At 42.6% G+C, this 25,219-nt stretch overlaps 2 protein-coding genes across 9 annotated transcripts in view; both read right to left on the bottom strand.

Moving 5' to 3' along the window:
• Positions 1-2,451, bottom strand: part of GALNT11 (polypeptide N-acetylgalactosaminyltransferase 11) — a 62,266-nt gene extending 59,815 nt beyond the window's left edge. For 5 of the 8 annotated variants that reach the window (XR_012376695.1, XM_025862195.2, XM_073887550.1 and 2 more), the window contains exon 1: positions 2,288-2,451. The gene's annotated coding sequence lies outside the window, so the exon portion shown is untranslated. Of the gene's footprint in view, positions 1-1,929; positions 2,185-2,287 lie in introns of those variants that run through there. The other 3 variants (XM_073887552.1, XM_073887554.1, XM_025862194.2) reach the window with 1 other exon arrangement.
• Positions 2,452-5,676: 3,225 nt separating this feature from the next.
• Positions 5,677-25,219, bottom strand: part of GALNTL5 (polypeptide N-acetylgalactosaminyltransferase like 5) — a 62,183-nt gene continuing 42,640 nt past the window's right edge. The window contains exons 8-9 of the mRNA XM_025862219.2: positions 9,672-9,824; positions 5,677-5,948 (exon numbers count right to left, since the gene is read on the bottom strand). Coding sequence (XP_025718004.1) covers positions 5,805-5,948; positions 9,672-9,824 — 297 coding nt within the window. The 3' untranslated portion in view covers positions 5,677-5,804. The remainder of the gene's footprint in view (positions 5,949-9,671; positions 9,825-25,219) is intronic.

The following is a 25,219-nucleotide window of genomic DNA, read 5'->3' as shown; positions in this document are numbered from 1 at the left end:
CTGTCAAATAAATAACATCTTAAAAAAAAAAAAAAAGACTAGTGGAAGGTAATTAATTACCTCTGAGGGCAGGCTGGGGTTCTGACCCTGAGGATGAGAATTAACTTGTTCTGCATGCAAAAATAAGCTAACTAATGTCTTTAAGCAAATACATCTTGAGAGAAAATTCTAGCAGCAGTGTATTTGGGACAGAGGGGGAAAAATCTAGCTTGAAATTCAAATCTAAGCCTCAGAGCAATGTTAAAAATAAACACCAAAATTTTAGTTCAAGTTCCACAGAAATAATAGCAGAAGAGGGTTTACGTAATGGATTAGGGATCAAGCACTAAACCTCTGGGGACATGGACATTTAAAAATCTGGTGGAAAAGGAAGTACTAATAAAGGACATGAGAAGGATCACAAAATCGAGACCCTCAAGAGGGGGTACTGACCAGCGACATGAGGTGTCACAAAGATTTAGAGGTCAAGTCAGCAGGAGTTGAGGTGGGGCAATCAGATTTAGCCATAGCAAGGCATGAAGGTCTTAAAAAAGCAGTTTAAAAATGTGAAGGGTTTGTTAGTTCCTCAAAAAGTCCAACAGATATACCATATGATCCAACAATTCCACTCCTACATATATACCCCAAAGAATCAAAAAGATATATGTAACCTCATGTTCATAGCAGCACTATGCACAGTAGCCAAAAGGTGGAAACCCCCCAGTATGCCCCAGTGCCACTCAAGAGATGAACCAATAAACTGTGATATAGACAAAAAATGAAAACTATTATTCAGCCACAAAAAGGAATGAACTCTAACAGATGCTCACCATGTATGAAATTTGGAAACAATACATGAAATAAGCCTGACACAATTAAGACAAATATTGTATGATTCCACTTGCACGAGGTATCTAGAGAGTCAAATTCAGAGAGACAGAAAGGGTCTGGGAGAAGGGGGAAATGGGGTTATTGCTTAATGGTTCCAGAGTTTCTGCTTGGAGTGATTAAAACGTTTTGGAAATAGTGGGATGGTGACACAATACTGTGAAAGTACTTAATGCAGGTGAACTGTGCACTTAAAAACGGTTAAAATGATAAATTTCATGTTGTATATATTTTACAATAAAAAAAGTTTAAAAAAGGAAAAAAAATGGAACCCAAATTGCAAGGAACAAACAGCAAAGAAACTGTCAAGAGAAGATGAGAAAACTGTGGGTTACTCTTTCACCATCTTTAACTTGAAAAGCTCAACTGATACATACTGAGAGTGGAGAAAAGTTTTATTTTTCTTAAGGCAGAGTAGATTTCGACATACAAATTTCTGGATAAACGGGAAGAACAGAGTGGAGTAAAACAAACACACTTTAAAGTCCAGTCTAAACCTGTGATTTGGGGTAAGAGTGCACAGTAATACTATGAAAAGCACATTCAAAGTCGTAATTTCACCTTATATTTGGAAAACCGATCAACCAAACAGTTGCTTTCATAACACAAAGTAAAAAAGGAATGCTGACCCAAATCTTCTTTGATGGTAAAAATAAACGAAACTAGTCTATCATGAGCATATTAATATTCCTCAAAGGATGAAGTCTTTCAGAACTGGAGACAGGGACTTGGTATTTTCAGATTGATCCAACAGCCACGGAATTTAAGAACGTGGGAAATTATACAAGATAAACAACCCAATTTCTCCAACAAGTATATTGCAAACAAAAATAAAAGAGAAACTAGAGGCACATCAACCAAATGCCATGTGTAAGTACAAGTTGTTGAGCCTTCCCGGGAAATGCGAGTTGCCTGGATATTGTGGCGGCGGAGGGAGGGGAGGAAGGGAAGGGAGGGGAGGGAGGAGTGGGGGGGAGGGGGGGGGGGGGGGGGGGGGGGGGGACCGGGGGAGGGTGCATCATTCACTCCTCTCTAGCGTTCACGTTGGACATCCTCCGTTACCATTTCTGCCGCACCACTTTCTTCTCTTGGAAGACCGAGCCGCAGGGCTCCGGCCCTCGTTCCCGAAAACACAGGCGGGAGACCCGGGCCCACGGCTCCGCGACCTCCGCCGCAGCCCCCGCCCACATGGGCGCGCCGGAGCCCGCAGGCGGTTCCTCCGTCAACACCCAGTCACCGGGGGGCCGTGCTTGCGCGGCCTGACACTGCAGCCCGCCGCCAGCAGCGCCAGGCTCCGGGCGCAGCCGTCAGCCCTCGGGGTCTCGGGGCCGCGCGCCGGAGCCGCTCGCTGGAGGCACTGAGGGGACGACGGAGGCCGCGCGGGCTCAGACGCCGCCGCGCCAGACCGCGCGCTACTCACCCCGACGCCGGCAGCGCAGGATCCCGGCCCTCTGGGGCTCGGGCCGTGGCATCTTCCCTCCCGCCACAGCCCGGGTCCGAGCCGCATTAGCCAGAACCGGCGGCGCAGCTCGGGAAGAAACGCTGCACCCGCGCAGTCTCGGACCGAGCGCGCGTGCCCTTAGGGTCACGTGAAAGAAGGCCCCGCCCCCGCGCGCCGATGACGTCACCGTCCGCGCCGGGCGTGGGCGCCCCGCGGCGCCGGCGGGGTCCTACGTGCTCGAGAGGCTCCCGGCTTGGCGGTGGCCCGGAAGGTCTGTGACCGGCGTCTTGGGTTTTTTCCTCGTATAAAAAAGGCCTCCTTAAGGACAAGCGGGCTTGTACATATTGAAAGATGTGCAACTTCAGCTTTGCCCAAAGAAATGTGGGTTCAAGTATGAAGGCTTTGCGGTGTACCTCTCAGAGAAGCCGTGGAAAAACCTCACGCCGGTGGTCAGGTGCAGAAGTGAGGCAGCCTGAGGAACAGCGGCCACAGCCAGCCGCGTCAGTGTCCCCTGGGGGCTGGTTAGAACTGCTGAATCGCAAGCCCCTTGCCACACCTACCTAGTAATCGAAATCTGCGTTCTAACAGGAGCTGCAGGAGACTCACACGCAAACTGAAGTTTGAAATCCCTGTGCTAGGGAACAAGTCAGTGCCTGAGCTGCCACTACGCCTGCTCCCGACCCTTGATAGCGTCGGATATTTAAAAGTTGGCCTTCTGGGACGGAATTTTTTTCTAGCCGTTATTTTAAACGGGTTTATATGCTATTCCATCAAATTAATGTATAATGGTATAATTCTAGCCATTGAGGTTTGGGTTAGCTCCAGTTTTACTGTTACGGAGAATGACTAAAATGCTCTTTGCAGCCTAACGTTGTGGTTAAGCCCAGAGTCTGAGACTGGGCTGATTCTGCTACTATATGGGCTGTGTTAGTTTGTCCCCAGATAACGTTACCAGATGAAATACAGGATGGCCTGAAATTTGAATTTCAGAGAAACAAAGAACAGTTTTGTGGTATAAGTATGTTCCGTGGAATATGTGAAATATACTTCTAACAAAACATTGCTTATTTAAAATACAAATTTCAAAGACAGAGCATCCTGTATTTTTGTTTGCTAAAACTGGCAACCCCAACCCGGGACAAATTCTAACTTTGGTTTTCCATCTATGAAATGGCAATAACAGTAGGGCCTATTTTATGTGTGGTTGAACTGAGAGTACTTACCACTGTGTATGGAACATAATGGGAGCTCACTTTCATGCTGTTGTGTCTTAGGCTACATTCCAAGAAGTATGCTTTAATTAGAGAACTCCCAGGCTTACTTTAAGGCTTGTCTGAACATTTGATCATACCAAAAACTGTGTTTTGAGAATAGCTTTGAGTGGGTTAGCAGATACTTCTCAACTAGCTCCACAATAGAAATCAGATTTTTAAGTTTCCACATATGAAACAGAAAATTGCCACCTATAGGCTAATACGGATTTCCTTTCAATCACACCAATACTTGGATGTTTATTCTGATTTCTGTTCCAGAGTCAATATTCAAAAGAAGTTGTTTAAGGAACATACTAGATCATTTCTAAGACTTAACTCACATTGTTATCTGGTACCTGAACCAACATTCACATTAAATAACCAAGACCAAAGGGACGCCTGGGTGGCTCATAGTCTGTTGAGTGCCTGACCTCTGGATTCAGCTCAGGTCATGATCTCAGGGTCTAGATGGAGCCCTGTGTCGGCCTCCCTCCTCTGCAGGGAGTCTGCTTCAGATTCTCTCCCTCTCCCTCTGCCCGTCTCCTCCAGGCCCTCTACCCCCATGCCCACACGTGTGCCCTCTATCTCTCTAAGGAGAGAAAAAAAAAGAAAACGGAAGACCTAATATTAGGCTTCATGGCTCTAAGAACATTTGTCTTTTTCTTTTGGCAAAGCTGATATTTACAACATCCTCCTTTATGCTTACCAAAGAAAAAATTATTCTCAGATTTCAGAACTAGAAAAAAGTTATTTCAAAATGATGGTTTATTTATACTAGAATTCTTTTTTCCTTCTGCTACAGATTTCTATTTTGTATTTTACACTAATTTTAAGATTCATGGGTTTATTATAATCATTTTTTATTACTTTCTAGAAGCAGGTAAGGTGCAAGTGTGGTCCAAGAATATAATCATAATGTGGTGCTTATTTTGTGTTGCCAGATTGACTTTTTAAAGGGTCAATCAAGTTACCCTGGCCACCTGTAATATATAAGCCTGGGTTTTCCCCATGTCGTTATAGAGTATTTTGCTAAATACATAAATCTAACAATAGATCCTATAGAGTATTTTACTAAATACATATGTATAAGGAGATTAGATAAACTCCCCATGAAGGGAGGGATGTTTTCCTGTTCCCTCGTCTGCTGCATCCCAGCACCAAGAAGGATATCTGGCCCCGGAGGACCACTCAATTGCTGACTGAGTGAGCATAATAGATAAGTTGTCTCCTTCTGTAAAAACTAGCTTGTGTGCTAGGTTTAGTGATCCTACCCCAAGTCTCCCCCATTCCTTTTATTCCTTTCAATGTGTTCTTTCCCTCATTTTCTCTGTGAATTAAATATATGCCCCCTTTCTAGCCACCTCCACCAGGGTGAACACAACAGCCATCCCTCTAACCCAAAAGAAGTACTTTAGACATTTGGAAGTATGTTCACACAGGGTAGATAGGGAACTTAGCTACTTCTTCCCCAGTCCCAGCTAAACAGTTCTTAGCCAGAACATAGATTAACTACAGAGCACACAATCCAAGAAGTATCAGGAGGGCTGTAGGCCAGAGCCATAGGAGGGGAGAAATATGAACAAGGCAAAATCAGAAGCAGGGAAGAAGGACTGTCTCCAAGTGACAAAAGGACTGACAGGCGCAAACTGGAAGACTGGCCTAGAGAACTGGACTGGAACACCACGGCAAGTGGATGGGACATCAGAAACTCGGGAACCCAACCAAGCAAGGAATCAGCACCCAAATCTACACTGGCAGGAAGAGAGGAGCTCAATACAGTTGAGCCTCAGTTGGTATGTACCAACCAAGGCTCTCTGTGAACGTCTTAGAAGGCCACCAGTCCAGGTCACCTGCCTGGAGTGGAATGGAGTTGACAAAGGCTCCAAGAGTGGAGCGTTCCCTGTGGTCTAACGGGACCAAGTGAGTCTGGCAAATAACGAAGAGAATACACTCTACCTTGCTCAATTGTATGATAGCCTTAACTGTGTGACTGTGTGTATTTCTAATGTTCAAGGTTTTGCCGCCCCAGAAATTTAGTGGCATGTGTAACAAAGTGTTAAGAACTATTGTTAAAAGAAGACAGAAAGGCACTCTTGTTCTAGAGCACTCTGGTTGTATTTCTTACTGCATGTCACATAATTTCATGATGTTCCAAACTTGCACTCTTCTCTGTGTTGAAGACATAGGGGGATTTTTAGCCCTTCGTTAATGAAAATGATTTGTTTCCTTTTCATTGGCTGCCCTTAAGATGTCTCCAGTTCTGGGAAGACATTTTCCAAATACCACTGAAATGATTTGCAACCCAATCGTTTCCTCAATTCAACACGCTCACTAATGTTTCCGTAGGCAACAGATTTCAGACCAGGTTGTCGTAAAAAAAACTGCTCCTAAAAGGAAATAGAGAGTCATTTCATTAAACCAGACAAGTCATATCTAACATAGCAGTATATATTCCCATCACCTGAACTAAAAAAATAAAAACAGAAGACCTTCCGATTCCATCCATGGAGTGAGGGCAGAGACACACGTGGTACCTGGGATTCACCCGCCCCACACGTATTCACAGTATGTTCTGTGACAAACTACGGCGAGATGATGTAGAGGGGTCCAGGAAGGGAACCAGGGATCCAGGTCCTGCTTCTTAGGAGCCCAAGAATCCCAAACACCTGTTGTGATATATCCCCTTTCTCCTGCTCTTTCAATACTCAAGGACAAAACCCTCACTCCCTGGTCCCAGTCAACACTCCCATGATTTCAGAAATGGGAGATGGGGTAGTGGCTCACGGCAAATTGACCCTGGGAGAAGACAGCCTGTGTTCACATTCTTGCTCTGTTCTTTATTATGTGGCCTCTGCCCCTACCCTCATGAGGTTGTCGTGAGGACTGAACCCTCTATCTAATACCTGCAGAGAATACTGGGGAAAAAAGGCTGGCATATGGTGTCATGTCAGCACTGGCCATTATTATCACCACCCCTGGTCTGTCTGTTAGATGCTCTGATTTAAGACAGTATTAAGTACGAATGTCTAATGGATTCAGTCTGCCCCATATTAAAAGAGAGATTCTAAATAGACTGAAGCCTTGTATTCTCATCTGAGTTTCCCAGTGCCCAGAATATAGTACAGTAATATTGTTGAACAAGAGAAGGAACTTGCTTCTCCAAGCTAGTGTATTATGGGCATGCCATGTTGGATTCTCCCTGGGACACTTGACCATTGTAGGTCTTTGCCATCATATCTTGCCACTCCTAGTTCCCAGGGCAGGTGGATGCAGGGGATGGGCCTGAGGGTGGGAGAGGGGTATTGCCGTTTGGGAGCAAAGGCAGAGAGGACCTTAGACAACATTTTGTGCGAAGCCCTCTCTTGTCTAATGTCACTCACTACAGTTTCCAGTGTGCTGGCTCATACATCCATTGATTTTATGCCAAACAGTATGCTTTTTAGGTTAGATGGACCTTTTTGTCACTATATCCTCTGTGAAATTCAGTAAACTGCTCAGTCCTAAATGTGTTCAAGTCAACTGCTTAAGTCTGTGGCCAGAATTCACAGAAAAAAAAATCAACAAACATGAAAATAAGCTCAAGATCTCTCATAAATAAATGCAATATAAAACAATAATAATTTCCAAACTACCAGATTAGAATACAAAGTTTAATTAAAATCAGGGTTGGAAAAGTTGTGGGGAGACAGGCATTTATGTATTTGGTGATAGTGATGGTAGTTTGGACATTAACCATCAGGATATAAAATGCACCTCTCATGGCCCAGCAAGTCCATGTTTTGAGATTTACTCCCGAGATATATCTGCACAAATGTACAAAAAGATAGTGTGAAGGATGTGCATTGAGGCAAATATTAAGGATTAATAAAAAGCTGAGATAATCAGAATGTTTATCTGTAGGGGGCTATTTATTAATGGGATCAATTTTAGGAGATCCATTCAAAGGAAATATTTAAAAGAATGATATGTTTATATGTTCAGATTTTAAAGGACTTTGAAAGTATGTTTTTAAAATATACTAACAGGTAGGAGCACCTGGGTGGCAGTCAAGTTAAGCATCTACCTTCAGCTCAGGTCATAATCCCAGGGTCTGAGGACTGAGTCCCTTATCAGGTTCCCTGCTCAGCAGGGAGTTGGCTCTCCCTCTCTCTCTGCCCCTCCCTCCCCTCCACTCACTCTCTCTCTCTCTCTCTCTCTCTCTCTCTCTCTCTCATAAATAAATAAATAAATAAATAAATAAATAAATAAATATGATTTTAAAAATAAAATATGCTAACAGGTAGAAAAATTGCAGAACAAAATATTGTGTGAATCTAGTTATGTAAAAGGAGATATATTTGTTTTTAGATGTGTGTTAACAAGAAACTATTAGTCTTACTAATTTTAGTGATTTAGCGAATCACTAAATTTACTAAATTTAGTTTACTAAATTTAGTGATTTAGTGATTGCTAATTTAATGTTACTTCTGAGGGGTCGAACTATGGTCTGAGAAAGCTTGCTTTTCACTTAGTACTCTTTCAATACTATATGACTTTTAAACATGAGTGTTTTACCTTTTAAAAAAGAATTTCTTTTAAAAATTGGGAAATATAATAAGCATACAAAAAGTACATAAAATTAAATGTGCAACTTAATGAATTGCTGAAAAATCAATCCCCGTCATATTGACTAGGTCAAGAAATAGAACATAAATGGCATCCCCGAAGCCCCCTGCCTTTCCTGTCTTGAGCATAGGCTTTCTCTTGGTTTTAAATGCTATCTTGATTATGTATTCATGTCTTTGCTTTTCTTTTTAGCTTTGATTATCTAACTGTGCACCCATAAATTACATGGCTTAATTTTACCCATTTTTACCTTAATAGGAAATGGAATAAATCAGTATATACTCTATTGTGTTTGGCTGCTTTTGTTCACCATTATGTCTTTAAGGTGTACTGTACTGTTGTGTGTGTATCTACAGTTGGTTAATTTTCATGGCTGTATAGAATTATATCAATTAAATATGTCACATTTTATCCATTCTACTCTTGGTGAACAGTTGGGTTGTATTTAGTGCTGGCTAACACCAACAATGCTGTTTGTAAACATTCTTGTTCATGTGTTCTTGCTGCACAAAAGCATGCCTTTCTGGGGTGTATGCACAGAATAGAATTGCTGGATCATGGGATATTCATGATCTTTACTTGATTTTGCCAAACTGTCTTCCAAAGTGAGTTTGTAATAATGAATACTCCCACATGCGGTGTCTGAGAATTCCTGTTTGCCAATACTTGGTCCTATCAGGCTTTAAACATTTTGGCCAATCTCAGTGGCTATGTAGAAATATCTCATTGAGGTTTTAATTCACATTGCCTTGATTACTAGAGAAAGAGTATTATTACTTTTATAATTTAAAATAATAAAGAAATATTAGATTAAGACCAGAACATAGAATATCATAAAGAGATTCTTACATATTTCTCCCCATGTATCTGAAATGAGGTCTTGCTGGGGTTACCACCATATTGGTTTGTGCATGGATCCTGGAGGGACAACTTTCAAATGAGGCCACAGCTACATGTTCTCTGTCTGTGGACTCTTTTAGGTCTTGGCTAGGGACTGAAGCCTTGGGGAGGTGCACAGGTGAAGGGGCAAGGCTTTGATAGAGAAATCTTTGTCGGTAGAAAAGAGATAGTGGAGGTTCTTGCGCGGTCTCCAGATCACAGCAGCTGCATCCCTTGAGAACTTGGTAGTAGAGGAAGAGAATTTAAAGAGTTGCCTGTGGGGAGGGGAGCAGGGAGAGGTGTTTGCTTCAGAGGGGCAATCCTTAGGGGGAAAAACAGATCTGGGCCAAACAAACAAAACAAAACAAACTTCCTATGGTGGTTGATTTACTTCTGAGAAACTTGAGCTTCCCTAGAAATTAAAATAAAAAGTGTAGTAGGTTAGAATGAACCAATTGAGAATAGGGTCTGGGGAACGTAAATGTGTGGCTGAAGGCTAATTTAAGGAAAATAGAGAAAAAAAACCCCAAAACTTGTTATCTAGAAAGGTAGTAGCAGGTTTCTTTTAGAGCAAGTCCCATTCTGTACTCTTGCTTTTCTTTCCAAATCAGAGACACTTCCTTTACCTTGTATTCATCCAGCCAAACATGCACCAATCTGAGATTGTTATATGTCACGGCTTTTACAAGCCCAGGTTGAAAATTTGGAAAGTGCGGCTTATTGACGTGTCCCACTCGAGAGCAGGGGAGGATAAAGAGCCGGCCTCCACACATCCAGATCTAGACAAAACCAGAAAACATTAATGTATGTTTGCTAATACAAGGCAACGGCAGAATTTTTTTTTTTTTTACAAACATAGGAATAGCTAACATTTCTTAAGTTGTTCATTTAATCCTCACAACAACCCTATAATGGAGATACTGTGATTATCCCCACTTTACAGATAAAGAAACTAGTACATACGTTGGTTAAGAAACTTGCCCAGTGACAGAGAACGCAGGGTTTAAGCTCAGGAAGTTTGGTCTCAGAGCCAGCTCTCCAAATACCAAGTGATTCTGTCTCCCTCGTATGTGACCAGTTCTTTGGGGTTTTTTTGTTTATTTGTTTTTAAAAAGATTTTAAGTATTTATTTGACACAGAGAGAGACCTAGAGAGAGCGCGTGCACAAGCAAGGGGCGTGGCAGGCAGAGAGGGAGAAGCAGGCTCCCGGCTGAGCAGGGAGCCAGATGCGGGGCTCGATCCCAGGACCCTAGGATCATGACCTACGCCGAAGGCAGACACTTAACCAACTGAGACACCCAGGCGCCCCATATGTGACCAATTCTGATGCTGACTGTGTATGAAAAATGGCAAGATATTTTGTCTTCAAATATTCTCAAACGATATTCTGAGCGTGACTAAGTATTGCTGGATGTCAGCAGGGAACAAAAGAAATATTGATCAGGGCTAAATTCAATGAGTCCTCTTTTTTGTACTTAAAACACTTTATAACACTTATTTTTTTAAATTTTTTATTGTTATGTTAATCACCATACATTATATAACACTTATTTTTAACAGCTTTTTTACTACACAAAATATGCCCATTGAAAAATCAACAAATGTGAAAAGTACACAGAAGAAAATAAAAATCACTTCTTTTCCTGATAGTCTGTTAGTCAATATTAATCCAGGTCTGTGTGTATACACACATATGTACACAACATTGGGATAACTTGTGGGTTTTTTTCATTTAATGGTATGTGAAGTTATTTTACAAGTTTTGTATTATTCAGATATTTTGGTAGTTTCCAGTTTTTAGTATTATAAATAATAACACAAAGAATGTGCTTATAGGTTAAGTCTTGTGCACACACTTACATATCTCACAGTATACTTGCCATGACTTTTTTGTTTACTCTAATTCTGTGATTCTTGCATTGTCCCCAAACTAGCAGCATCATACCACTCAGAAACTTCAAAATGCAAAAGCCTTGGGCCCACCCAGACCTACTGCACCAGGGACTGTGGGGCTGGGCCCAGAAATCTGTATTTTAACCCGCTCCTCAGGTGATTCTGATGCTCGCTAAAGTGAAAATCACTGTTCTGACTGGTCAAGACCATATAGCCCAGTTTTATAGACAATTTCTTATAAAATCCACCTAATCATTTAGGAAACAGTAATAGGAAATAAGGCTTTCACTGAACACAACACTCACATTGTTTATAAGAACAATACTTAGGGTGAAGTATATCCCTCAGGTAGTCAGAAGGGATGATGTTTAAGAAAATGCATCTTCTGACATAACATGAGACCTAATGACCCATGCAACTAACCTCTAGATTTCTTTAGAAATAACCAGAAAAAGCCCCTCAGAATGTCTAGAAAAATATCTATGGAATTCCTTTTCCCTTAGAAGAACCGTTAGATCAGAATTCCAAAGCATTAGGTTCTTTTATCAGATCAGCCACATGCTTATGATCAGACACATCCTCTCTGGATCGCACTTTTTTTTAAAGATTTTATTTATTTATTTGAGAGAGAGAAAGTACACAAGTGGGGGGATGGGGAGAGGAGCAGAGGCAGAGGGAGAAGCAGACTCCCCGCCGAGCAGGGAGCCCGATGTGGGGCTCGATCCCAGGACTCCGAGATCATGACATGAGCCAAAGGCAGTCGCTTAACCAACTAAGCCACCCAGGCGCCCCTGGATCTCATTTTCATCTGAAATTGAGAACTACATAGTTGTTCACTTAAGCTACTGTTTGGGGGCGCTTTGTTATATAGCAAAAGCTAACTGGTACTAGCTATCTATAATGTTTTATTCTCTTTTTTTAAAGTGAGAACTTAAGGAAATTTGGAAGATCATTAATATCTGTTTAATAATTAGACTGGAGAAAATCACTGTTTGTTATGTTTGAAATGTTTCTTGATTAGAAAAGAAATTCGGCATACAGAATAGAAAACAAAAGTAATCAAAGTGATGAAAGAGGTACAAGAGAAAAATTTTATCAAAAAACTTTCTCGGGGCGCCTGAGTGGCTCAGTCATTAAGTGTCTGCCTTCGGCTCAGGTCATGATCCCAGGGTCCTGGGATCGAGCCCCGCATCGGGCTCCCTGCTCTGCGGGAAGCCTGCTTCTCCCTCTCCCACTCCCCCTGCTTGTGTTCCCTCTGTCAAATAAACAAACAAATAAATAAATAATCTTAAAAAAAAAACTTTCTAAAAAACCATGGGGTGCCTGGGTGGTGCAGTCCATTGAGCACGTCTGACTTTTGGTTTCAGCTCAGGTCATGATCCCGGGGTCATGGAATTGAGTCCTATGTTGAACTCCCTGACTGGAGTCTGCTTAGAATTCAATCTCTCCCTCTGGCCCTCCCTCCCCACTTTTGGAAGAAAGAAAAAAATAAATCTTTAAAAAAATATATCAAATCGAAGGAAGGTAAAGCAATTTAGCCTAATCTTCAAAGGGCTCATGTGTTTGTTCTTTTACTCTTGATTCATTCTCAAGAGGGACATGATCCATCTGAACATACATTTTGCTGGGCTCACTGTCCATGTAGATGATGGTCAGCTTGCTTCCTCAGATATTCTGCTGGAAGTTGTCCATCCAGCTCCTAGATTCTACTGTTATTATTAGTATTAGTAGTAGTAGTGATAGCACCAGTAACCCACTGAGAGTTAGGCTAATGCAGTGGGTAAGAGCACAGACTCTGGGCCTGGCTCAGTATGGTTCGAGTCCTCCAACAGCTGTATGAACTAAGGCAAGTTACTGCAGTTATTCAATCTATTTGTGCCTCAGTTTCCTCAACTGTAAAGTGAGAATAACAGTACCCACCTCATGGGATTGTTATGCGCATTAGATAAGTTGATACTTATAAAATGCTTAGAGTTGGTGTTTGTAAATAAGCGTGTATCTCTGCAGTAGTCAAGTGTGGTAGGTTGCAAGAATGGCCACAGATCCTCTTCATTCCTATATGCACACTTCTGTGCAATGCAACATTTTACCTCATTCCACCAAGAGGTAAAGCTTATTTCTCCATCTCTTAAATCTGGCCTTGGCCTCATGATTTGCTTCGGCCAATGCGACCTTAACAAATGTGACACAAACAGAGGCTTGCAAAGTGTTTGCTGCATGGGACTTGCCTTCTCTTGCTACTCTTGGGAACCTTGTGACCATTTCACTGGAAATGAGCCTGAGCTAGCCTGACTGATATAAGAGACAAATGGCAAGTCATCTCCACTGCCCCAGCTATCACTATGTCTAGACATGCAAATGATGTCATCCTAAACTTGCCAGCACCAGCTGAGCCTCTGGATGAACACAGATGTATAGGCAACAACAGTATAAATCAGCCATTCTGTCTATGACCAGAAAAGCCACTCTAGCAACACAGTAAATTATGAGAAATAACAATTGTTTGCTGTTTTAAGCCACTGTGTTTTGGGATAGTTTGTTATACAGCAAAAGCTAACTGATACACAAGGGAACATTTTTCTCTTAACTACAGTTTTACTCACTAAGTAAAACAGACCTCCATCCACTTGATTGTTTATTCCAGAAACTTGGTGTGATAGATGGAAATATTGTTCCACAAATATTAGCTCCCTCCCCCATCCCTCACCTTTATTTCTCTGACATCCTGACTTTGGGCTTGTCCCTCTGTTGCTTTGGCCAACAGAACAGGAGCAGGCACGATGCACACTGAGGCCCTTTAAATATGCTGTGTGGTTTGGCTTGACTTTTGCATCTTTGCCCAACCAAATGAGAAGAATATGCTGAGTTGCTACTAGTTACCACTCGTATACTAGTACTACAAATACTAGTAGAATAGTAATACTAGTAGCACACTAGCAGAATTTTAATACTTAGAATGATGAACAGACCTGAACAAAAGTCAAAGACTAGAGCCAAGCCCAGATCATCTAAATTCAGAGGCAGAGTCACCCTGGCCAGCCCATTAACATATGAAAGAAACAACCTAACGCTTATTGGTCTAAGTGATTCAGTGTTGAGCTGGTGTGTAACATAGCATTGTCACGGCATTAGCCGACCGATAATGGCTCACCTGGGACACCACTTTCTCTTAACATCCATCTTACCTGCTTGGTCTCTAAGTTCCAACCACTCTACTCATAAGATATGCCTGGAATCCATTTAGTCTTTCCATTACCACCGCTCTAGTTCCGTCCAAGGTCACCCTTTGTCCAGATCATCAGAAGAAGCTCCTGCTCTCCCTGCTTATCCTCCACTTTGTTCATCTCCATCACTGTCCTACTTAAAACCTACCTGCAGCATTCCACCGTGCATAAGATACAATCTAAGTCCTTACAAGGTCCTGTGGCGTCCTGCCCTTGCCCCCTCTCCGGCCTTCCTTGTCCTTCCTTACATCACGGTCCAGCCTCACTGGCCCTTCTCCACTGACATATATGGGTTGGAAGGCTGCCTATTTTCTGAGTCTGCAGGCAGAAATCAGGGCATTACTAAGTATTTTCTTACTTCTGTAATCTGTATTTGTTTTTGTGAGGTGACGTAGGGGCACCTCATGTGACAAAGCCAGAGTCGGATTTTCTCAGGCTGTCCCATTGGCCTCACAGTTATGGGGCTGCCTTCCGGATTCAGGCAGTCCATCAGATTTCTTTTCTAGTGGGATCCCACTTTCTCCAGTCTCCAGGAACATCTCAGCAGAAAGTCAGGAGAGGCTGCTAGCCAGCTACCATCTGGAATGAGAACTCTGAGGCAGCTGTCGCATAGAAAGAAAGGAACTGACATTGGCTGAGGGCACATTAGGCGGCAGACACTGTTTTAAATGCTTGATGCACATTGCCTCAGTGGATGCACACAATTATTCTGATCATTTAGACATGAGGCTTCTTAGACTCTGAGTGGTTCACCCACTTACAAATATTTCCCAACCACTTTTTACGTGGTCAACATACCAGGTGCTGAGGGACCCAGTTGTGAGCAAGTCAGACCGTGTCCCTGCCCCAACAGGGCTCACGGTCTGGTGAGTACACAGATCGATGGGGCCCAGCACAAAATAAAAATGGAGTCTCTGATTCAAAAATTAGAATGAGTTTCAGGAGTATTCCACTAAGTGTGGGGTCCCTCCAAACGTGGTCCCCCATGCAACCACACAGGTTGTATGCCCACAGAGCCTGCCCTGAACACACAGACAAGTGACAACTAGGGTACAGCAGAACAGGTGCTGTAATGGGTAAAGTATACGCTGAGATGTGTGAGTACACACAGGAGAAGAGCCCCCAGACTTGGATGTGGGTGTGTGTGCGCGCACGCACATGTGCGTGGGCATGCAGGGGGAGTGAGGGTAAGGTCAAGAAAGCCTTCCCGAGGAGATTACATCCAAGCCGTAACTATGGACTGTGGTAGTGGAAAAGAGCAAAGTGGACAGAGGTGAGTGATGACTTCGGCCTAGATCTAACCATACGTGGTGGGGGGAAGTGGGGCATGAAAGGGAGAGTGGAGACCAAGAAGGTCCTCTGGGGGGATGGAGGATGGATGGTTGCAGGCAGGTGGAGGGCAGCACATCATCCATCCAAAGAGGAAAGGAACACGGGAGGAGGAATGGGTTCAAGGGGGTAGAAAGAGCTCTGTTTTTGAACTGTTGGGCTTAGGACGCCCATGGGATATTCATCCTACAGGAGAGTAACCTGTAGGCAATTAGATGCACAAGCTGATGGCACAGAAAGACCTGGGAAGGAGCTGGAACTGTGTCATTGGCATGTAGTCATTGAAGTGTGGTGTGGATAACATTACTGAGAGGGTAGAGGGAGAAGAGAAAGAGGGCCTTGGGGCAAACCCACGAGAAGTGGAATTTCTGAGGACATGGAAGTAACCCATGGCGAGCTGTGGTCGGAGAGCAGGGGGCTGCTGAGGAGCATGCTCAGTCCCCCCTTATGTAGACTAAGAATTTGGTCTACCATACCTCTATTGCGAGGGCATGGTTTGCTTTCAAATTACAGCATCCAACGAGGTTTGGCCACCTTGGGCTGAATCTAAGCTGGCTTCAACATTAGATGTTGGTCTCACCCCATCCCACAGTGAGGCCAGTGATCCTCAGAGTATATGGCAGGGCTCTGGGTCTGGAGCAGGGCACCTTGCCCGTATCTGGGGCCACCAGGATGGAGCAGCAACCCATGCAGGCTGTCGGGGACTGCTGGAGGCCAGCCTCCACTCCACCAGGAAACCGAAGTGTGGATCTGCAGCCCAGTTAGGAGAACCATCCTGAGGCTGGGGGTGAAGCTGCAGCTCCGTGGGCACCCAGCCCATCCCCACTTTCCAGAGTGACTGTAACAGGACAACTAAAACAAATTCAGAGCTTTGGAGGCTTCCAGAGAGAAATGACAGAGAGAATAGAATGGAGCTGGCGAGGTCTCCAGACCTCAAGCTGAGTAGATAGTACAAAGCAGGACACAATAGGTTTGGAGAATATACCCTCAGGTTCCGTGAATCGAGGCAAGTTATTTGACCGCTTTGTGCCCCAGCTTCTCCACTGTAAGTAGGAGATCATGCACCTAGGTCACAGATTTATCAGGAAGATTACATAAGTTAGTATCTGTTAGATTCCAGAGCAGTGCATGTCACATACATAAGACCTTGTCAAATAAATGAAATACATCTTTATCCTTTACCCTATAACTTAAAAGTGCCATTTCTGCAGGGAAGCCATCTAAGACACACACCTCCCCCAACACAAGGCTAGATTCCCCTTTTATCTGATCTCATAGTGCTCTGTATTTCTCCTTCGTTGCATTTATCAAAAACAAATCACTAATCACCTCTCTCCACTTCAGTGCATGGAGCTTCATGCCATCAGGAGCCACATTTGCTCTGTGTGCCACTGTATTTAGTACCAACACAGCACTTTGCACACAACAGGTTCTCAGTATTGCTGAGTGAGTGAATGGACAGATGAGGGCTGTGCCTTCTTATGAATGCCTAGCATGTGGCATAGCCCAACGTAGCAGGTGCCCCTGTATAAGAGCTACATTGGACCGAATTAGAACTCTTGAGAGAGTCCCAACCTTAAACAAATGTACACTTGGGTACTGTCACTACACAGGTGTTAGAACTATGGGAGTTGATGCAGGTGTGCCCTGAAAAATATTAGCAAGGGATGACACAGACCCAGGCCGCTCAGAACAGAGGTGCGACAACAGGTCCCGTGCCCCTGCCCTGCCCGGCACGGTCCCTTTAGTTGCTGGTCATGGAAAGCCCATGGATCCACGGGGTTGGTGGGCTGCCTGTGGGCAGTTTTCAGTTGGCTCAGAGTTGAGGTTCTTTCTCACCAGGTAAGGAAATATTGCACTATATTAACAACCAATGTGGCTTCATGGGTACAAAACAGCTGAGGTCAGGCCTGAGCCCTGAGGAGCACATGGGCCAAGAAGGGACAGCGGAGAAGAACACCAGCCTTGGGAATACGCATGCTTCTGGGATGCACAGAAGAAACTCCTGCGGACACCGAGAACAGAGCTATGGAAGAGGAACTGGGGGCGTTGTTCTAAGCTCCAAGAAAATGTCTGGAAAAAACTGGTCTACATTTGTCAAATATTGCAGTGACCTCCGGTATACAGAAGAACAAAAGCCATCCATTAGGGACATCAATATTAAACTGGTAACGGTTTCCGGAATGATGTCCCAGGGTGCTGAGGCCACCCGGATGTTGATTTATTAGAATGAGGAGTGAGAAATGAAGACACATGTACAGGTGTCGATGATCTTCTCTCCGGAAACACAGGTTGCTTATCTTGGTTAGAGACCGCTGCTAGGGTCAAGAGAGTACTCTAGCTATTTGTTAATTTACATGTTCATAAAAAGAGAGACCCACACACACTTAAAAAATATGAAGGGGCCATTAGGAATGGAGTAGTTGAAAATACTGAAGCAAGGATGATTAATACATTTGAATAAATTAGCTGTCACTTGCTATCTGGAGGGAATACAGAGCCAGAAAAAGGAATACACTCCCTCTTCAAATATGCATGTATTGTTCACAAAATTGATTTTATTTTGAGACACAAGCATGTGCTTATTAAGATATTAGGTCCTGAGAAGGGGACCTAATATACCATTTACCATATTCACAGAGAGCCATGTAGTAAAACAAGGAATCCATCAACCAAAGAATGAAAAGTACCAAAGACGGGAATATTATAAAATAATGCCTGGATCAGAAGGGAGCACACGATGGGCTGGGGCTGGGGGGGAGAAGCAATGAAAATAACAAGCTTATGTCGTACTGCCAAATAGGGCCTTAAGAGGAAAAATATATTGCTCCAGATATTTTTATATCCACAATAAAGCATCTGAAGCCTTACAAAAGTTGTTGGTCCGAGGGTTGTGGGTTACTGTTAAGCTGAAGCCTTACAAAACGAGTCTGTGTTTAAAAGAACTTTAAGCGAGTGAACAAACTAACAAGCCAAAAGAACGAAGAGGGAGACAAAATCCAAAACAGAAAAAAAAAATCAGAAAAAGAAAACACAAAAAGCAAATAGAGCAAACATTTTAATACACCGTAAGATAATATGTGCGATTGAGTATGATCTCTGCAGATGATTGCAGAGTCTAAAGAACAGAGGGCAACAAAGAATAAGCTGTCACTTATTAAGGAGCTTCTAGAAAGTATCTGTCTTTATGGCGTTGTAATAGGGATCTCTGTTTTTTCATTTTACCTGAAAGGAAGCTAAAGCTCAGCCAAGATTTGAATTCAGTCATTGATTAAGCTGCTTTCTCTGCACCGTATTGTCTCTGCTGGGACAAGACAAACAGGCAGAGAAAAGTGAAAAAAATTAAGGATAATAATGGTGAACTCACAGCCCAGAATTTTATGAACAGTTCAAAGTGACCATTATTTCTTTTAAGTTTTATTTCTTTAAGTCACCTCTACACCCAATGTACGGCTCCAACTCACAACCCTGAGATCAAGAATCGCAAGCTCTTTTGGCAGAGCCAGCCAGGCACTCCAAAGTAACCAAGATAAAAGTCTATTAGAATTTAGTCAAAAACCAAAACTTACTGATGATAAACACACAATAAACATCTGAATGGCACCTTTATATTTTCTTCAGACTCTCTCTCCAGGAATATCTACTTCGTACTTTATTCTCTACCCGAATTACTTCATTAAATCTTCACAAAATTGCAATTTAAGAAACAGAACAAATGAGCAAAGGAAAAGAGAGAAGGAGAGAGAGAAACCAGGAAACAGACTCTTAACTCTAGGGGACACACTGGTGGTCACCCGAGGAGAGAGGGTGGGGATGGGGGAAACAGGTGATGGGGATTAAGAAGTGCACTTGTTCTGATGAGTACCAGGTGATGTGTGGAATTGCTGAATCCCTATATTGTACATCTGAAACTAATATAACACTGTGTTAACTATCCTGGAATTTAAATAAAATTAAAAAAAACACAAAAACACAAAAATCTTCACAAAATTCTGAGAATGGTAATTATATTTAATCCTATTTATCAGGTGAGGAAATAGGGAATTAGAAAAACTAATGGCTGACCCAGCAAGTTAGCGACAGAGCTAGGACCCATTCTGATGCCTAATGTCTAGTGATCTAATATCACGGGAATATTTAAAAGTCAAGTCTACTTTTATTTTTTTTATTTTTTAAAGATTTTATTTATTTGACAGAGAGAGAGAGAGAGAGGCAGGAGAGAGGGAACACAAGCAGGGGGAGTGGAAGAGGGAGAAGCAGGCTTCCCGCGGAGCAGCGAGCCCGACGTGGGGCTCGATTCCAGGACCCTGGGATCATGACCTGAGCCGAAGGCAGACGCTTAATGACTGAGCCCGAAGGCAGACGCCTAATGAAGGCAGGCGCCCCTCAAATCTACTTTTAGATTTGAGATGTAATTCACATTCTACAAGAAATTCACCCTTTCACAGTATACAATTCAGTGACTCTGGGTATTTTCACGAGGTTGTCCAACCAGCACCTCTATCTCATTCTGGAACATTCTCACCACCCCCAAAAAGAGCCCTGGGACCATCAGCACTCATTCTCCATCCTCAAGCCGCTGGCAACCACTAATCTACCTTCTGTTTCTATGGATTTGCTTAGTCTACACATTTCCTAGGAGTGGACTCATTCATATAAATATGTGGCCTTTTGTGTCTGGCTTCTTTTTCTTTAAATTTTTTTATTATTTTAATCACCATACATTACATCATTAGTTTTTGATGTAGTGTTCCATGATTCATTGTTTGTGCATAACACCCAGTGCTCCACGCAGAACGTGCCCTCTTTAATACCCATCACCAGGCTAACCCATCCCCCCACACCCCTCCCCTCCAGAACCCTCAGTTTGTTTTTCAGAGTCCATCGTCTCTCCTGGTTCGTCTCCCCCTCCGATTCCCCCCCCTTCATTCTTCCCCTTCTGCTATCTTTTTTTTTTTTCTCAACATATATTCCATTATTTGTTTCAGAAGTACAGATCTGTGATTCAACAGTCTTGCACAATTCACAGTGCTCACCATAGCACATACCCTCCCCAAAGTCTATCACCCAGCCACCCCATCCCTCCCACCCCACCCCCACTCCAGCAACCCTCAGGTTGTTTCCTGAGATTAAGAATTCCTCATATCAGTGAGGTCATAGGATACATGTCTTTCTCTGATTGACTTATTTCACTCAGCATAACACCCTGCAGTTCCATCCACGTTGTTGCAAATGGCAAGATCTCATTCCTTTTGATGGCTGCATAATATTCCATTGTGTATATATACCACATCTTCTTTATCCATTCATCTGTCGATGGACATCTTGGCTCTTTCCACAGTTTGGCTATTGTGGACATTGCTGCTATAAACATTGGGGTGCACGTACCCCTTCGGATCACTACATTTGTATCTTTGGGGTAAATACCCAGTAGTGCAATTGCTGGGTCGTATGGTAGCTCTATTTTCAACTTTTTGAGGAACCTCCATACTGTTTTCCAGAGTGGCTGCACCAGCTTGCATTCCCACCAACAGTGTAGGAGGGGTCCCCTTTCTCCGCATCCCCGCCAACATCTGTCGTTTCCTGACTTGTTAATTTTAGCCATTCTGACTGGTAGGAGGTGGTATCTCATTGAGGTTTCGATTTGGATATCCCTGATGTCGAGCGATGTTGAGCACTTTTTCACGTGTCTGTTGGCCATTTGGATGTCTTCTTTGGAAAAATGTCTGTTCATGTCTTCTGCCCATTTCTTGATTGGATTATTTGTTCTTTGGGTGTTGAGTTTGATAAGTTCTTTATAGATTTTGGATACTAGCCCTTTATTTGATGTGTCATTTGCAAATATCTTCTCCCATTCTGTCGGTTGTCTTTTGGTTTTGTGGACTGTTTCTTTTGCTGTGCAAAAGCTTTTTATCTTGCTGAAATCCCAATAGTTCATTTTTGCCCTGGCTTCCCTTGCCTTTGGCAATCTTTCTAGAAAGAAGTTGCTGCGGCTGAGGTCGAAGAGGTTGCTGCCTGTGTTCTCCTTTAGAATTTTGATGGACTCCTGTCTCACATTTAGGTCTTTCAGCCATTTTTAGTCTATTTTTGTGTGTGGTGTAAGGAAATGGTCCAGTTTCATTCTTCTGCATGTGGCTGTCCAATTTTCCCAACACCATTTGTTGAAGAGACTGTCTTTTTTCCATTGGACATTCTTTCCCGCTTTGTCAAAGATGAGTTGACCATAGAGTTGAGGGTCCATTTCGGGGCTCTCTATTCTGTTCCCTTGATCTATGTGTCTGTTTTTGTGCCAGTACCATACTGTCTTGATGATGACAGCTTTGTAATAGAGCTGGAAGTCCGGAATTGTGATGCTACCAGCTTTGTTCTTCTTTTTCAACATTCCTCTGGCTATTCGGGGTCTTTTCTGGTTCCATACAAATTTTAGGATTATTTGTTCCATTTCTTTGAAAAAAGTGGATGGTATTTTGATGGGGATTGCATTGAATGTGTAGATTGCTCTAGGTAGCATTGACATCTTCACAATATTTGTTCTTCCAATCCATGAGCATGGAATGTTTTTCCATCTCTTTGTGTCTTCCTCAATTTCTTTCATGAGTATTTTATAGTTTTCTGAGTACAGATCCTTTGCCTCTTTGGTTAGATTGATTCCTAGGTATCTTATGGTTTTGGGTGCAATTGTAAATGGGATCGACTCCTTGATTTGTCTCTCTTCTGTCTTGTTGTTGGTGTATAGGAATGCCACTGATTTCTGTGCATTGATTTTATATCCTGCTACTTGACTGAATTCCTGTATGAGTTCTAGCAGTTTTGGGGTGGAGTCCTTTGGGTTTTCCACAAAAAGTATCATATCATCTACAAATCGTGAGAGTGAGAGTTTGACTTCTTCTTTGCCGATTTGGATGCCCTTGATTTCTTTTTGTTGTCTGATTGCTGTGGCTAGGACTTCTAATACTATGTTGAATAGCAGTGGTGATAGTGGACATCCCTGCCGCGTTCCTGACCTTAGGGGGAAAGCTCTCAGTTTTTCCCCATTGAGAATGATATTCGCTGTAGGTTTTTCATAGATGGATTTTATGATATTGAGGTATGTACCCTCTATCCCTATACTCTGGAGAGTTTTGATCAAGAAAGGATCCTGTACTTTGTCAAATGCTTTTTCTGCATCTATTGAGAGGATCATATGGTTCTTGTTCTTTCTTTCTTTCTTTTTTTTAAAGATTTTATTTATTTGAGAGAGAGAGAATGAGAGAGAGAGAGCACGAGAGGGAAGAGGGTCAGAGGGAGAAGCAGACTCCCCACTGAGCAGGGAGCCCGATGCGGGACTCGATCCCGGGACTCCAGGATCATGACCTGAGCTGAAGGCAGTCGCTTAACCAACTGGGCCACCCAGGTGCCCCGTTCTTTCTTTTGTTAATGTATTGTATCACGTTGATTGATTTGCGGATGTTGAACCAACCTTGCAGCCCAGGGATAAATCCCACTTGGTCGTGGTGAATAATCCTTTTAATGTACTGTTGGATCCTATTGGCTAGTATTTTGGTGAGAATTGTTGCATCCATGTTCATCAAGGATATTGGTCTGTAATTCTCTTTTTCGATGGGGTCTTTGGTTTGGGGATCAAGGTAATGGTGGCCTCATAAAACGAGTTTGGAAGTTTTCCTTCCATTTCTATTTTTTGGAACAGTTTCAGAAGAATAGGTATTAATTCTTCTTTAAATGTTTGGTAGAATTCCCCTAAGAAGCCATCTGGCCCTGGGCTTTTGTTTCTTGGGAGATTTTTGATGACTGCTTCAATTACCTTAGTGGTTATAGGTCTGTTCAGGTTTTCTATTTCTTCCTGGTTCAATTTTGGTAGTTGATACATCTCTAGGAATGCACCCATTTCTTCCAGGTTATCTAATTTGCTGGCATAGAGTTGCTCATAATATGTTCTTATAATTGTTTGTATTTCTTTGGTGTTGGTTGTGATCTCTCCTCTTTCATTCATGATTTTGTTGATTTGGGTCATTTTTCTTTTCTTTTGGCTAAGTCTGACCAGGGGTTTATCAATCTTGTTAATTCTTTCAAAGAACCAGCTCCTAGTTTCGTTGATCTGTTCTACTGTTCTTTTGGTTTCTATTTCATTGATTTCTGCTCTGATCTTTATTATTTCTCTTCTCCTGCTGGGTTTAGGCTTTATTTGCTGTTTTTTCTCTAGCTCCTTTAGGTGTAGGGTTAGGTTGTGTACTTGAGACCTTTCTTGTTTCTTGAGAAAGGCTTGTATTGCTATGTACTTTCCTCTCAGGACTGCCTTTGCTGCATCCCAAAGATTTTGAACAGTTGTGTTTTCATTTTCATTGGTTTCCATGGATTTTTTTAATTCTTCTTTAATTTCCTGGTTGACCCATTCATTCTTTAGTAGGATGCCCTTTAGCCTCCATGTATTTGAGTTCTTTCCAACTTTCCTCTTGTGATTGAGTTCTAGTTTCAAAGCAGTGTGGTCTGAAAATATGCAGGGAATGATCCCACTCTTTTGGTACCGGTTGAGACCTGATTTGTGACCCAGGATGTAATCTATTCTGGAGAATGTTCCATGGACACTAGAGAAGAATGTGTATTTCGTTGTTTTGGGATGGAATGTTCTGAATATGTCTGTGAAGTCCATTTCAGTGTGTCATTTAAAGTCTTTATTTCCTTGTTGATCTTTTACTTAGATGATCTGTCCATTTCAGTCAGGGGGGTGTTAAAGTCCCCCACTATTATTGTATTGTTGTCAATGTGTTTTTGGCTTTTGTTAGTAATCGCCTTATATAATTGGCTGCTCCCATGTTCGGGGCATAGATATTTACGATTGTTAGATCTTCCTGTTGGATAGACCCTTTAGGTAGGATACAGTGTCCTTCCTCATCTCTTATTACAGTCTTTGGTTTAAAATCTAATTTGTCTGATATAAGGATTGCCACCCCAGCTTTCTTTTGGTGTCCATTAGCATGGTGAATGGTTTTCCACCCCCTCACTTTCAATCTGGAGGTGTCTTTGGGTCTAAAATGAGTCTCTTGCAGACAGCATATCGATGGGTCCTGTTTTTTAATCCAATCTGATTGCCTGTGTCTTTTGATTGGGGCACTTAGCCCATTTACATTCAGGGTAACTATTGAAAGACATGAATTTAGTGCCATTGTATTGCCTGTAAGGTGACTGTTACTGTATATTGTCTGTGTTCCTTTCTGGTCTATGCTGCTTTCAGGCTCTCTCTTTGCTTAGAGGACCCCTTTCAATATTTCTTGGAGGGATGGTTTGGTGTTTGCAAATTCCTTTAGTTTTTGTTTGTCCTGGAAGCTTTTTATCTCTCCTTCTATTTTCAATGACAGCCTAGCTGGATATATATTCTTGGCTGCATATTTTTCTCGTTTAGTGCTCTGAATATATCATGCCAGTCCTTTCTGGCCTGCCAGGTCTCTGTGGATAGGTCTGTTGCCAATCTAATGTTTCTACCATTGTAGGTTACAGATCTCTTGTTCTGAGCTGCTTTCAGGATTTTTTCTTTGTCTCTGAGACTCATAAGTTTTACTATTAGATGTTGGGGTGTTGACCTATTTTTATTGATTTTGAGAGGCGTTCTCTGTGCCTCCTGGATTTTGATGCCTGTTTCCTTCCCCGCATTAGGGAACTTCTCTGCTATAATTTGCTCCAATATACCTTCTGCCCCTCTCTCTCTTTCTTCTTCTTCTGGGATCCCAATTATT

Source organism: Callorhinus ursinus, unplaced genomic scaffold (assembly GCF_003265705.2).
Source record: "Callorhinus ursinus isolate GAN/ISIS: 27379988/994484 unplaced genomic scaffold, GSC_fseal_2.0 scaffold80, whole genome shotgun sequence".
Taxonomy (NCBI): domain Eukaryota; kingdom Metazoa; phylum Chordata; class Mammalia; order Carnivora; family Otariidae; genus Callorhinus; species Callorhinus ursinus.
This window is presented reverse-complemented; position numbering and strand designations above follow the sequence as displayed.